Here is a 15,262-nt window from a genome sequence, read left to right as displayed (position 1 = left end):
AATTTCAATATGAGTTTTGGCAAAATAATCACATCCAAACCATGGCAACATTATTGTTGGTGAACATATGAGGAAACTGGCACTCTGATGCCCTGTTGGTATATAGGTGAATTGGTACAATGTGCCGAATTTCTGCACATGTGGACCATCTGGCCTAACAAACCCACTGCAAAACATGAGTATACAAAGGTGTTCATCAGAATATTTTTAGTATTGAAAATTGAAGATACTCTGTGTTCATCTATAAGCAGTGCTTCTCAATCCCAGCTGACTTCATGCCCTTTTGATAATAAATACTTTGTAACACTCCCTTACAGTCCTGAAATGAAAGTCATAGGTACATACAACAAAATATACCTAACTGTAATGTGAAAAGGAATTTATAACAAAATATGCATTTCATCGTGTAAATAGTCAAAAAAAAAAAAGATGTATGTCTAAATTCATTGACATAGTGTTTAGTTTTTAAAAAAAAGCAATTTGGATGGATTCAGTAGCTCATGCCTATAACCAAAGCACCTTAGGAGGCTGAGGAGGGAGGATTGCTTGACACCAGGAATTTAAGGTCAGCTTGGGCAACATAGCGATGCCCTGTCTGTACAACAAACAAACAAACAAACAAACAAACAGAAAACAATTAACCAGATGTGGTGGTGTGCCTATAGTCCCAGCTACTGGGGAGGCTGAGATGGGAGGGTCATTTGATCCCATGAGTTGGAGGCTGCAGTGAGTTTGATTATGCCACGGCACTCCTGCCTGGGTGACAGAGCAAGACCCCGTCTCTATAAACAAAGTAAGTAATAAATAAAAAACAAAATTTTAAAAAAGCAGCAATTACAGACGTAGTTCTCTTTGTATAAATATATAGTAAAAGGTCTAAAAGAATGCTCACTAGGATATTGATGAATCGACAAATTGTCTCCAGTTATGGGATTTGGAAAGATTTTTATTTTCTTACGCATTTCAATGTTTGAATTTCCTTGCCTTTGTAAAAATTAAAAAGTTTGCATCAAGTCCCATTTGAAGATCACAACACAGATCTCTATGGTTATGGAGGAAGGTCATGCCATCTGCAGTGCAGACTTAAACCCCTTTGGTAAAATAGTTTCTGGCCTTTTCCAAGTGGCTGTTGAAGATGTTGAAGGGGCAGGTTCTGGTAATCGGATGGCCTAGGCCTTTCCTGAGTTGCCTGGTGGTCATAATGGCCAAGCAGGTACTGCTGGGCAGGAAGCTGGAGGTCCTGCACTGCAAGGACATCAGCATTTTTGTCAACTTCTACAGGAACAAGTTTCAGTATCTAACCTTCCACAAGACCATGAGCACCAACTCTCTCTTTAGACCCTACCACTTCTGAGTCTCTTCCACTTTCGGGCACCTAACTGCATCTTTTGGCTGAACCATGAGTGGCATATTGCCCCATAAAACCAAGTGAGGCCTGGCCACCTTGGACCACCTCAAGGTATTTGATGGGATCCACACTCCCTGTGCCCTGCCCTTTGCAAAAGTGGATGGTGATTTCTGCTCTACTCAGGGTTGTGCACCTGAAGCCCACACAGAAGTTTGCCTACCTGGGGCGCCTGGTTCATAAATTTGCCTGGAAGAACCAAGCAGTGACAGCCATTCTGCAAGAGAAGAGGAAGGAGAAAGTCAAGATCCATTAGGAGAAAGAATGGGGAGGGGCAAAGGGGGAAGGAGCAGTTTATGAGGCTGCAGAAACAGGCTGAGAAGAATGTGAAGAAGAGTATCGGCAGATACACAGAGGTACTCAAGACCCATGGACTCCTGGTCCGAACCCAATAAAGAGTATTTATTCCTCACTCTTGGCCTAGCCTGCCCTTTTTCCGTTGCTGCCCTAGTTTTTGGGGGAACCCAAAGGTGACAGTTCTGATGTCCAAGTGCCACAGGCAATCACTAAGGAGTGGCCTGAAAGACAGCAGTGAGGGGAATACCTGTAAGTGGGCAGAGCTTTGGTTTATGGCTCAAAGTAAAGTTATACATTAATTTATGGGCACTAGCAAAAGGCTTCCTGTTTGGTCACGGGCTGGAAGGACAAATATTGGGGATGAAGAGGTCTGGGAAAGAGGCATGTGGATGACCCTATAAAATGGACATGAAATGTGAAGATCTTTGCTTCATGTGTTAATACCCAACAGAGAGAATCCATCAAAGAAGCACCAGATAACCATAAGGAACGATGTCCCGGCCAGATGACATCAGCCAGTCTCTGCCATTGGCTACACTAGTATTGGCCCAATAGGTAGCCATAGGTGCAGAGATGGAGGTTATACATGGGCCTAATAGCATGGCTCCCAATTAACAAGGCTGATCTAGCTATCACCACTGTCAAATGTCCAATTTACCAGCAACAGAGGCCAATGCTTGGCCCCCAAGGCAGCACCATTCCTTCAGCAGACCTACGAGCTATTTGGTGACAAGTTGTCTACACAGGACCCATTCCATCCTGGAAGTAGTATCAATTTATCTTTATTGGAACTGAAACATATTCCAAGTTGGATCTCCTGCCTGAAGGGTCTCAGGTAGTACCACTGAGGGCTTAAAGTGTTTGATCCACTGACCTAGGATTTGGTACAGCAGTGAGCACAGGACCATGGGCTCCACTGGTCCTACTATATACTACACCACCTAGAAACTGGTACTGATTGAGCACTGGGATGACCTGTTAGAGGTTCAGCTGGGGTGCTAGGTTGCAAAGGATACCCTGTGAGGAGGCACCATACCCCAGGACTCAGTGTACACTCTAAACTGATATTCTCAAATGTGAGAATACAAGAATCCAGGAGCTAAAGAGTAGAAATAGGAATATCTCTGTATATTATGATTCCCAGAGATTTGCTTAGGGAAGTCGTACCTTCTTTCTCCTTAACTTAGAGATTTCGGCTACCAGAGAGAAAATGTTTCCACTAGCGGACACAACAAGAGTCCCATGGAGTGGAGTGTAAGCTGCTGCCTGGTCATTTTAGACTTCTCATTCCAAGAAACAAGGAGACAAGGAGAGGAGTCACCATTCTGGCAAGGGTAATTGATCCTGATTTCAGTAGGGTAGCTGTTCCACAAAAGGGATACGAAAGAATATGTTTGATACCCAAGTGACCCATTTGTGTTTCTCTTGGTTTTTGCTTGCCCAATTTACATGGTCCATGGAAAAGTGTAGCAGCTACAACCTGAGAAGAATTTGGTGATGAAGGACTTGGGCCCCTCACTGAAGAGGGTTTGAGTTATTCCACTAGGTAAGCTACTGTCTTAGTGTGTTTGGGCTGCTATAATAAGTATCACAAATTACATGGCCTATAACAACAGAGTTATTTCTTGTAGTTCTGTAACCTGTAAAATGCAAGATCAAGGTACAAGCAAATTTAGTGTTTAATGAGGGCTCACTTCCTGGTACCTTCTTGCTGTGTCTTCACATGGTGGAAGAGGCAAGGCAGGTGTCTGGGACCTCTTTTATAAAGGCACTAATTGTATTCACGAGGGCTCTGTCTTCATGACCTAATCACTTCCAAATCACCCACCTAATACTATCACATTGGTGACTAGTTTCAACATACAAATTCTGGGGATACCCAAACATTCAGTCCATAGCAGCTACCTAGACCAGCAGAGAGTGAGGGGAATCTAGAATGGGTAGTGGAGGAAGGAAATTACTGCACCAATTATGGCCCCAAGAGCAGCTTTCGAGGCTGTAATTAATCCCACCAACCTTCCTCTAGTAAGTTTCTCCAGTTTCTTGGAAGCCCCACAGAATTTTGGAAGAGCTGCTCCTAGATCTTATATTCATAGAGGTAGACAGTAGCGGATATCATGCGTGGTGTACTACAGATTTCCCCCAATCCAGGAATGAAGCAGTCATTCCACCAGATGCTGAAAGTGTTCAAGGCTGACAACTCTCAACTGAATCCTTCACCATCACTTACCCTCTGCTGAAGAAGGCCTTCTCACCTTTCTGGGTACAGCCAAAATGATTGGTCAATGAGATGGCATAAAGTCTTCAGAATTCCCTGCAGGAATGGCTGAGGCCTCTGTTGGACTTCACTGCAGGTCAACTTCTTCCTTTGCCTAAGCCTGCTTTCTTTACTTGTTCTACAGGTGGATCCTAAGAGCACCCACCAATGAAATATCTGCACTCTAATCTTTATCTCAAAATATTTCCCATGGAATTTGACCTGTGACAGTTTCCTTTCCCCACATATCCCTTAACTGTGAAGACCCTTAATATTGTAAATTTTTAAAAAATCAAAATTGCTTAAATAATGAAGGAGACTTATTGGCTTACATAACTAGACAGGTATCAGGATTTATTTGATCAGGGGCTTACTAATTTCAACAAGAACCTAGTTTTGCTCCACCTGCTTTCTGGGCCTTCCACAGAGGCAGCATTATTCCAAAGCTAGGCTAGTTCATGATAACAGAGTAGCTACAGTAATTCCAGGTTTAAATTCTCACCTCTCATCATCCAAACAGGAAGAGAGCACGCTTTTAGTAGCTTTATCTGAAGAACAAGGAAGTCTTTCTCAGTCACCAGCTCTTCGAGTGTTAGTGACACAAATTGGCCAAAGGAATGTTTGGGTTTCCTAAACTATCCACTGTAGCAAGAAGTATAGGATTACCTTGAATGGTCTGAAATAGTCAGAGCTGCTTCCTGGAATTTGTGTTGTGTTTTAATCTTTGCCCCCAACAATCACATGACTACTACACAAGGTGTTAGAATGGAAGTGATGTTGTGGAGGCAAAGTCTATTGGTTTGTTAGGGCTGCCATAAGGAAAAAAAAAAAAATCACAGACTAAGAGGCTTCAACAAACAGAAATTTATTCTCTCACAGTTCTGGAGGCTTGAAGTCCAAGATCAAGGTGTTGGCAGGAGTGCTTCTTCAGAACCCTCTCTACTTAACTTGTAGATGGCTGTCTTGTCTCTGTTTTTATGGTCTTCCTTCTGTGTGCACACATGTCTGTGTCTGTATCTCCTCTTCCTAAAAGGACATCAGTCATATTGGATTGAGGCCTACCCTAAAGAGCTCATTTTAAAACAGTCACCTCTTTAAAGACCTTATATACAATATGGTTATGTTCTCAGTTACTGGGAGTTAGGACTTCAACACATGAATTTCAGGGGACACATTTCAGCCCGTAACACAAACCCAACATCAGCATCAATTACATATTATGTTCATCTGCTTGACTGCTGCACTAAATTGTAATTTCTTTAAGGGCAGGGACAACATCCCTCGTGTAGAGCCCAGTACACAGTAGATACTCAATATGAGATAACTCTTGTTGAAGACTATAAAGAGTTCATTGTAGGCCAGGGGTGCTGGCTCACACCTATAATTCCAGCATTTTGGGAGGTCAAGGCAGGCGGATCACCTGAGGTCAGGAGTTTGAGACCAGCCTGGCTAACTAATAGCAAAACCCCGACTCTACTAAATATACAAAAATTAGCTGGGCGTGGTGGTGATGCCTGTAGTCCCAGCTACTCGGGAGGCTGAGGCAGGGAGAATTGCTTGAACCGGGGAGGCAGAGGAGGTTGCAGTGAGCCGAGATTGCGCCACTGCACTCCAGCCTGGGTGACAGAGCAAGACTCCTTCTCAAAAAAACCAAAACCAAAACAAAACAAAAAAAGAGTTCAGTGTATTTGGCACTTACGAGGTCACAGTGACTTTTTCCAGGTCAGACTTCACAATATAAAAATTAAAACCTTATGACAAAAGCTACCATGAGCAAAGTCCAAAGATGATTATGAAAAAAAAAATAGTACCTGCACATATGGAACACCAGGAGTTAAGAGTTGTAATACACAAGGGATCATATAGATAGATCAGAAAAGGATGAAAACTCAACACAAAATACGACGACTATGAACAGTCCAAAAATATGAAAAGAATTCAACTCCACTAGCAGTCAGCAAAAAGCGAATTGAAACAACAGTGAAATAGCATTTAATGCCTATCAGACTGACAAAAATTTAAGATTCATGCGTTAGTCCTGGCAAGGGTGTGGGAAATGGGTTTGTTCTACATTTAGATTGGAATATGAACTAAAATAATTCTAGCGGTAGAGGTAATCTGGCAGTGTGTCAGTCATAACGGCATTGGTCACAAGTAACAGCAAACTCAACTCAAAAAAGTTACTTATTAAGTCACATAATTGAAAGTCTACACACAGCCCTATTTAGGTTACCTAAATGGTATCATTAGAACCTAGTCTCTTTTCATGTCTTACTTTTGTCCTCTGAGGAGAAGTCATTCTCAGTAAGGGTCTCTTTTTGTGAAGGGAGGTTACATATTCCCATCGACAAGTCCAGCACAGAACAAACGTCTCTGATCTAATTCTGCTTGGCTTGAATTGATTCATGTGCCTATCCCTGAACTACAGAACATTAAAACTAGTGGGGTACTACATTCTTATTAGCCAGTCCTGAGTCAAAGTCCAATGTAGAAGCCAACGGAGGACCCAATTCCATTTGTAACCTACAGATTGAGAGGAAGAAGACTAATTCATCTGAAAACTGTTATGGAAAAACCCAACAAAACAACAAAACATAAAACCCACAACCCTCTACAGGCAGTATCTATTAAAATATATTTTTAAAGGCACATATCTATGGTTTTGACAATCTCACTTTTAGGATCAATTCTATACAAAAATGCGTAATTTTAAAAAGATATACATATAAGGATATTTATTCCAGCATCACTTGTAATGACACAAAATCTATAAATCTGTATTATCTATCAATACAGAAATAGTTTCAAAAATTATGGTACAACAGGCCAAGTATGGTGGCTCACATCTGTAATCCTAGTGCTTTGGGAAGCTAAGGCAGGAGGATCACTTGAGGCCAGGAGCTGGACACCAGCCTGGGCAACATTGCAAGACCCTGTTTCTACCAAAAGTTAAAAAAAAAAAAAAATTAGCCAGGCATGGTGGCTCATGCCTGTAGTCCCAGCTACTGGCAAAGTTGAGTCCAGGAATTCAAGGCTGCTGCAGTCAGCTATGATCACTCCTGGGTGATGATACAGAAAGATCCCTCCCCCCCAAAAAATGGTACATTAATACTATAAAATATTATGCAACTAGTTAAAAGAATGAGCTGAATATTTATAATTAACTATTGAGTTAGAAAATGTGCAGAAAAACATACATAGTGTGATTATTTGTAAAAATAAAAATAAAAACCTATGTGTTTCTAAAACACATTAGAAAAAGTATTGAGAGAAACGCCAATCTTTTAACATTGGTATTGTCTAGGACTGGGATAGGGAGAAGAAAATGATCTTTTTCTTTATATACTTCTGAATATATTCTATATAGTTCTGTGTGGTTAGAATTGTTAAAATTAATGCGTATTACCTTTTAAAAAGAGTAAATAGAAACTGAAATGCAGAAGCAGTCTTAGAATTTAAATTGTGTTTAAACCTGGAAGAAAGAGACATAAGATAGTCTTCAGTAAAGGAGACATTAAACCTATCGAAGACCAACTAACTCACGGAGCCACATCCTGAGGGGACAGAAGGGAGCTGTTTCAGATCAGAGTCCCAATGTACAAGGGCTGTGATGGTTTCACTGTTCCACAGGGAAATGTAAACAAACAGAATAGTATTACATAACATTTAGTTTTTTGGCTTGAAAATGCATTTCTTTTCTTTTTTTTTTTTTTTTGAGACGGAATCTCGCTCTGTTGCCCAGGCTGGAGTGCAGTGGCCGGATCTCAGCTCACTGCAAGCTCCGCCTCCCGGGTTTACGCCATTCTCCTGCCTCAGCCTCCCGAGTAGCTGGGACTACAGGTGCCCGCCACCTCCCCCGGCTAATTTTTTGTATTTTTTAGTAGAGACGGGGTTTCACCGTGTTAGCCAGGATGGTCTCCATCTCCTGATCTCGTGATCTGGAAAATGTATTTCTTTTAAAGAAATCATGGTGACAAAAGATGGAAGGACTTCACAAATATATACTGTTACTTGTCAAGATTAAAAAGATACCAGCCCTATATCTGCTTTCAAATTGTTAGAAATGTGAATGGCCTATAAAGCAAGTCTGAAAAAAACAGATCTATGGCACAAGTAGAAAGCTAAGCCATGCCTAGTGTTCCATTATTGGAACGCTAAGCATGTGGGAGTTATATCCTACTGCTCAAGGTCATCGCCTAGGTCTGATTGCAAAAATTCAAAAAATTGCAGCCGTGGTGGCTCACGCCTGTAATCCCAGTACTTTGGGAGGCCAAGGCAGGCAGATCACGAGGTCAGGAGATCGAGACCATCCTAGCTAACATGGTGAAACTCCGAGGCTACTAAAAATACAAAAAATTAGTAGGGCATCGTGGCGGGAGCCTGTAGTCCCAGCTACTCGGGAGGTTGAGGCAGGAGAATGGCGTGAACCCGGGAGGCGGAGGTTGCAGTGAGCCCTGATCGCGCCACTGCACTCCAGCCTGAGCGACAGAGTGAGACTCGGTCTCAAAAAAAAATTGCAACCTCAGGCATAAATGGGTTAAACAAGAGAATAGATAGTTCTTCCTCTGTGATAGAGGAAGACAACTAGGCACGGATGTACACAGTTGTAGATAGACTGTTGGTAGAGGGAAAGAAGTTGAGGAGTTTCTCTCTTACAATGACTGGTGAGATCGTTTGCTGGGTTCAGGGTTAAGGGGCTCAGCAGCAGTGGCTGTGAGGCTGAGACTTGAGGGGAGTGATAAACATGTAGAAGAGGTGCTGTTGGGGATGGAAGACCAACCTGAGAGTGTACTAGAGTCTTCAAATTTGGATATACCTGTCTGTATTTGGTTTGGGTTACCAGCCCTTTAATGAAATTGTCTTTGGTTCCTGTATTAGGGTTCTCCAAAGAGAGTTCTCCGTCTCAAAAAAAAAAAAAAAAAAAATTATGGTACATTAATTCTACATAATATTATGCAGCTAGTTAAAAGAATGAGCTATTTATAATTAACTGTTGAGTTAGAAAGAGTTGAAGAAAAATATATATGGTGTGATTATTTGTAAATACACAAATGAAAACTTCCATGTGTTTTAAAACGTTAGAAAAAGTATTGAGAGAAACTTCAATCTGTTAACATTGGTTTTGTCTAGGACTGGGATATGGAGAAGAAAACAATCTTTTTCTTTATATACTTCTGAGTATATTTTACATACTTCTGTGTTTGAATTGTTAAAATGAATGCCTATTACGTTTAAAAAAGAGTAAATATAAACTGAAAAGAAGAAGTACTCTTAGAATTTAAACTATTTTTAGATCTGAGGCAAACAGAACTAATAGGATATATAGATACATGAGAGGGGATTTATTACGGGAATTGGCTCCTGTGATTATGGAGGCTAACAAGTCCCTCAACAGGCTATTTGCAAGCTGGAGATGCTGGTATGCTGGGAGTGCAGCTCAGTCTAAGTCTGAAGACCTGATGGTGGGGGTGCTGGTGTTAAGCACTGGAGCCCAAAGGCCAGAGAGCCTGGCGTTTTGATGTCCAAGGCCAGGAGAGGAGTGTATCCCAGTTCCAGAAGAGAGACCGTTTTTGTTCTACCCAGGCTCCCAGCTGATTGGATAGTGCCTGCCCACATTGAGGGTGGATCCTTCCCTTTTAGTCCACTCAGACTCACATGCCAATCTCCTCTGTAAACACCCTCACTGACATACCCAAAAATAATGCTTTACCAATTCTCTAGGTATTCCTAATCCAGTCAAGTTGACATCTAAAATTAACCATCACAGTTCCTTTCTATGTTCTCCTTCTTTTATTCATCTCCCTCCCCAGGCTTTGTTTTTATTATTTTATATTCTTTTTATATTTATATTCTTCCTTAGTTTTTTGCTAAGGAATTTTTCAAGGAATGCAATTTTGTTTTTGTACATATTTGAAACCACTATACTGTCTGAGACACTGTATTCATTTATATACATTCTCAAAGCACCTCCCAAATAGATGTCCAATTAATTGTTGCTGAAATAAATTTAATTCCACATAGAAAATAATTGGATAGTATCATCCTGATTAAAACACTTCATAGTTGTGACATGAAATAACTATTCTTCTTCTTATTATTGGAGACAGGGTCTTACTCTGTTGCCCAGCCTGGAGTGAGGTGGCATGATCATGGTTCACTGCAGCCTCAACCTCCTGGGCTCAAACGATTCTCCCACCTCAGCCTCCCAAGTAGCTGGACTACAGGTGTGTGCCACCATGCCGGGTCACCATTAGGTTTTTAAAAAATTCCTGCAAACTATTTTTTCCTCACATGGATATTGTATATTTGGTCATGTTTTCCTTATATGAATTTTAAAATTTATATCACTCCTTTCTTTTTTTGAGACAGTGTCTTGCTCTGTCATCCAGGCTGGAGTGCAGTGGCGTGATCACAGCTCACTGCATCCCTGACCTCCCAGGCTCAAGCAATCCTTCCAGTGCGCACCACTACAGCTGGTGTTTTTTTTATTTTTAGTAGAAACTAGGTCTCACTGTGTTGCCCAGGCAGTATATCCTTTGAATTCACACATTTTTATTGCCATAAAAATGCCAGAGATCATTAAAATAAAAATATCCTCTCTTATAGAAACTAAGGACCAAAAAGTTAGGTGATTTGTTCAAAACTGAAAAGGTGTTAAGTGACAGTATTAGAACCATACTTTTTCTTTTTTGTTTTTTTGAGATGGAGTCTCACTCTGTCGCCCAGGCTAGAGTGCAGTGGCGCCATCTCGACTCACTTCAACCTCCACCTCCCAAGTTCAAGTGATTCTCCTGCCTCAGCCTCCTGAGTAGCTGGTAGCTGGGATTACAGGCATATGCCACCACGCCTGGCTAATTTTTGTATTTTCAGTAGAGATGGGGTTTCACCATGTTGGCCAGTCTGGTCTCGAACTCCTGACCTCAAGTGATCCACCCACCTCAGCCTCCCAAAGTGCTGGAATTACAGGTGTGAGCCACCACGCCTGGCCAGAACCATGTTTTTCAATCCAGTATATTTATACCATGATTTCCTCCCTTAATTTGATTTTTATACTGTATTCTATTCATAACAGTTAAATTAAAACAGCAGTTATTTCTGAAAAAGCTCCATCAAAATTAATACGTTGATTACCCATTTTTAAAGGTGCCATTGTAGGTTTCTGTTGCTATGTGACAGGATTGATATTTTAAGTGCCTGGTAAAGTGCAATACACCAAGTGGACATTCAGTTGAAGGCTGTTTTATGATGCGTATCATTTGTGCTTTTTATGGTTAAAATCAAATCTAAAATGTTGACAACAATGGTTGGTATATCAACTTTACTCTTCCATTTTATAGCTCATCTTTTATATTTAGAACTCTGTACCTCTTCATTAAATTGTACATTTTAAAAATATGAAAACATCAGAGAGAATAATAAATCTTTACGTCCAAACCTAATGATGCTACTGCTGCATACGGAGAAATACACATGATCTTTTCTCTGGGAAGAATGGCCTATTGCAAACCACCACTCTCTTCTATTTGCACATGAAGGTAGAAACCACAGTGGCATTAAGAGCATTTTTCCTTAAGACATGCTCACATGATATCTAGGAGGCCACTGGTAAGAACGTTAAAACTTAGTCTCTGCTAGGAAATAAATACGTCGAAAGATTTGGTATTTTTTAGTTTTGATGAAACCATACTGTTATCATCAATTTAAAATAGTTTTCTATTTGGCAGATTTTATCATTTGGGCTTTAATTAAATTTTGAGAAAAAACACTTTCCTAAAACAAAACTGAGATTTTTAAAAAATATAAAACATACGCAGAAGCATGTTGCACCAGGAGTCCATTTCAGGAGTTACACTCCTAGAGGCAGGACTCTCTAGAGTGAGTCCTAGAGATTGTATACATAGCAAAGCTACACCCTTATTCTGTTGGATGGCTCCTAAGTGTTGATCCGGTTATATCTTTCTACACTAATTTTCACTATTTCTCTTAACAATCATCCTTTATAATCATTCTTTATATCCAAATAGTATATATCCTGTACTATTTGCTCTGATTTTGACAGGGAAAGGTCCTTCATAAGAATTTTGTTCTTCCATGAGAAGAAAGCATTTTAATGTCTCTAGCTCATTTTTCCCTCCAATATCCCAAATACAGTAAAGCCATCTAAATTCCCTAACCCCGTATCAAAAACAGTACACTGAAAAACTCCAAAGACTTTGACAGCGACAAGGCTGCCATTCATGTGTTCCTTCAGCAAGTGCCAGACGCTGTTATGAAAGTGATAAGACACTGTCCCAATTCTCACAGTGTGAGACAGTGAGCAGACTCAACAGAATGCACACGATGAGAGTGCCAGAAAAGCGACGTCCTCAGGGCGGGAGCAGGGGATGCGGCAACGTAGTCTGCGAGAATGCGGGAAGGCGGCAGCGAAGCGGCCGGTAGGCAGGGCCGCGACAAAGTGGGGAGGAAACTCATCCCGGGCAGGCGTCAGCGTGGCTGGGAGAGCGCAGCGCGCGCGGACAGAACGGGGGCAGACGACAGGAAAAGGTGTGAACGCGCGGCTGAAAGCGACTGGGACCTGGGTGATCCGCGCGCAGGGAGCAGAGCTTAGTCCTGCGGAAGCCGCAAGCAGGACAAGGGTGTGGGTGGGAGGACTGGAAGGTCAGCTGGTAGATGGGGGACACTGAGGGCGGACAGAGCAACTGGAAGCTTGCTGCAACCGACAAGAGAAACTAGGAGGTTAAATAGTCACTGGCTTTGAAAAAGTCAAAATACTTCTGAGGTAAAACAAAACATTTAACAACCCGCCGAGGAAAAAAGTGGAGGCTGGCACACACGTCACTAACCACAACGTGGAGGTCTTTAAAGTAAATCATGATAAAGTTTTTGTTGTTGTTGCTTGAGACAGGGTCTCGCTCTGTCGCCCAGGCTGGAGTGCAGTGGAACGATCTCGGCTCACTGCAACCTCAGCCTCCCGAGTTCAAGCGATTCTCCCACCTCAACCTCCCGAACGAGGCCTTAATACGTTGCTGAAGCTGGTCTCGAACTCCTGGGCTCAAGGGATCCGTCAGCCTCGGCCTCCCAAAGTGCTGGGATTACCGGCGTAAAAGACCGCGCACCTGGTCCAAATTTAATTTTGTGATGTGGGGTTAAGACAGGGGAAAGCCCCTAGGCTCGGGGAGTCAGAGGGGAAAGCTCTCCCTCCGGCATCTAAAAAAATGCCCACCAGAAAGGAGGAAAAGTGGGCTTCTAAGTTACCTACTCTTCACCCCACTGGCTGCATTTCAGGTGGGCAGCGCCGCCAGGTGAACACTCAATCCACCGCAAACATACGAACACTCTTTTCAATATCAGATTACCATAAAGATAGAGGAACACACCCTGAGCAAAATCCTTCCTGTCCAGTCACCTTAAAGCCTCTTTCATTGTTCTCCGCGACGCAGCCTGTAAAACTGCCAAAGGAGCGCTGAGGCCAAAGTCCACGCGCTGCGCAGGCGCACCATCCGCAGCGTTGGCGAAAGGCGGGGCAGGAAGGACGTTTCCCAGAAGGCCCCTCCATCGCAGCTGCCCTTCCTCCCGCTCACAGGCCGCGCGACGTGACTCCACCCACCACGCTTCTCGGTCGCAAACAGCAGTTTGCCAGCGCCCCCCTGCGGCCCGGCTGGGCACTGCGAACATGCACTCAGGGCCAGAGCGAGAGAGTAGGCCGAGCGCGGCGAGTCCGGCAGCCGCCGTCGTCACCTTAGCGCGCCGACAGTGAGCCAAGCGAGCGAGGGAAGGGAGGAGGAGGGAGACGCGCGGGGAGGGGAGGGGAGGGGAGGGAGGAGGCTAGACAAGGCGGGGGAAGGGGGAGTAGCGGTGGCGCAAGTCGCGCGGAGCAGCGCAACCCGGGTCGCTCCCTGCTTCGCCGCCGCCTCCGGACCGAGCCAGCGGAGTCAGTGTCCCAGAGATCCTATAACACCACAAAGCGGACGAAGGAGTCCATGTTGGGGAACTTGTTGGCGGAGTGACTGGGACCTGGGAACCTGCTGTGTGGCCGCGGCCAGACCGAGCGCCTCGACCTCGGCCTGAGGTAAACACTGGTCGACCCGCGGGGTGGATGGGCTTGGGCAGCTGTCTGGGCTAGACGAGGGTTAGCGGCCGGCGCAGAGCGCTGGAGCGGGCCTAGGGCGACGGGAGGGCTGACAAAGTTTCGGAATCTCGCGCGGCCCGTGCGACGTCGTGCGCTGGGAGGAAAGTTGGAGCTGCCTCTCGAGGTGGGGGAGGCTGCGGCCGGGAGGGCCGCTTTCCCTCTCGCTGCCCCGCGAGGGAGGCCCGGCCCGACCCTGGGCCGCCGCCGCCTCTCTGTCGCACTCCGTCCCATTTCCTCCTTGTGGCCTACGCGCCTCCCGCCGCCTTAGCCGGCGAAGCCCGTCCCCGCCCGAGTGCAGGGTCCTACGGGGGGACAAGGGGCTCCACGCCAGAACCGCCGCAGACGCTCTCCTCCCTTCGGTGGAAACGTGTCCTGCTGAGCTTCCGGGCGCTCCCGACCGCGGGGTGGGCTTTTCTTGGGAGACTTTGGTCGCGAGCCTCCAAGCCCGCTAGTGAAACCAAACTTTACTACGCCGTGACCTCTCGTGTGCGCGAATGGGGAAGAGCCGGCGCTTCTAAGCATCAGCCTTTTTCACTCCGTGATCTGAACTTCAAACTACTCACCCACCCCCAGTGTTTTAAATTCGCTACCTGGGCTGACAACTACGGGGCCGGGAGATATAAATTTAGCCTAATCGGTCGCCCCTCCTCAGACTTAGGAATTTTGAACCATTAGAAAGATTTCTTACAGATGGCTGGCGGTCTTGCCACCAACACGTATTTTGGAGTATTGTTTCAAAAGTAGACGCTCGATTTAGAGTACTAGATTTAGACATTCACAGATTCAAATATTGAATTTTGAAATACCTTCAATATATTTCCGTACTGTATTACATACAGTGTCTACCTGTATTACATACAGTGTATGTATGTATTACATACACTGTATTACATACAGTGAATGACTGTTGTTCATTCATTTTGGGTTACATTTTGGCTAACATGCTACCACTGACCTAAGATACGTAAGCAAAACTGCTGAAAAATGTTTTTAATGCTTTGTGTAGTAGATGCTGATGTTACATTTTCTCCGCTTTGGGAATTTCCCCCGAAATTTGGGAAAAGCATATTAATAAATGCATTATTTTTTCATTTTAAAAAGAAAAATTAATTTCTACATATCACTACCTGCCTCAGCAGCAGAATATCAGGGCAGTACTTTTTAAAATAACGGT

The 15,262-nt window shown here is 43.8% G+C and overlaps 2 protein-coding genes and 1 pseudogene across 5 annotated transcripts in view; 2 read left to right on the top strand and 1 right to left on the bottom strand.

The window, feature by feature from the left end:
• The first annotated feature begins 1,201 nt into the window (after positions 1-1,201).
• On the top strand, positions 1,202-1,815 carry LOC102146783 (large ribosomal subunit protein uL13-like; annotated as a pseudogene).
• Positions 1,816-4,808: 2,993 nt separating this feature from the next.
• Positions 4,809-14,319, bottom strand: LOC107126692 (uncharacterized). The gene is made up of 5 exons (XM_074007692.1): positions 13,918-14,319; positions 13,366-13,784; positions 7,366-7,431; positions 6,235-6,482; positions 4,809-4,985 (listed from the first exon to the last, which is right to left on the bottom strand). Exons 1-4 carry the CDS (start codon positions 14,317-14,319, stop codon positions 6,398-6,400), a joined length of 972 nt encoding a protein of 323 aa, XP_073863793.1. The 3' UTR covers positions 4,809-4,985; positions 6,235-6,397.
• The window catches only part of SCAF11 (SR-related CTD associated factor 11), a 77,472-nt gene continuing 75,996 nt past the window's right edge, over positions 13,787-15,262 (top strand). For all 4 annotated transcript variants that reach the window (XM_045365103.2, XM_045365104.2, XM_015430804.3 and 1 more), the window contains exon 1: positions 13,787-14,028. The gene's annotated coding sequence lies outside the window, so the exon portion shown is untranslated. The remainder of the gene's footprint in view (positions 14,029-15,262) is intronic.

Source organism: Macaca fascicularis, chromosome 11 (genome assembly GCF_037993035.2).
Source record: "Macaca fascicularis isolate 582-1 chromosome 11, T2T-MFA8v1.1".
Lineage (NCBI taxonomy): Eukaryota > Metazoa > Chordata > Mammalia > Primates > Cercopithecidae > Macaca > Macaca fascicularis.
The sequence above is the reverse complement of the archived record's forward strand: the minus strand, read 5'-3'. Positions and strand labels throughout refer to the sequence as shown.

Excerpts from the sequence above, each read along its gene's own strand:
- LOC107126692 (XM_074007692.1), bottom strand. The coding sequence starts at position 14,319 with ATGGGACGGAGTGCGACAGAGAGGCGGCGGCGGCCCAGGGTCGGGCCG. Across the intron at positions 7,432-13,365 it reads ACAATGAAAGAGGCTTTAAG|GTTTAAACACAATTTAAATT; the intron begins GTGACTGGACAG and ends TCTTTCTTCCAG. Across the intron at positions 6,483-7,365 it reads CTATTTACTCTTTTTAAAAG|GTTACAAATGGAATTGGGTC; the intron begins GTAATACGCATT and ends CTCAATCTGTAG.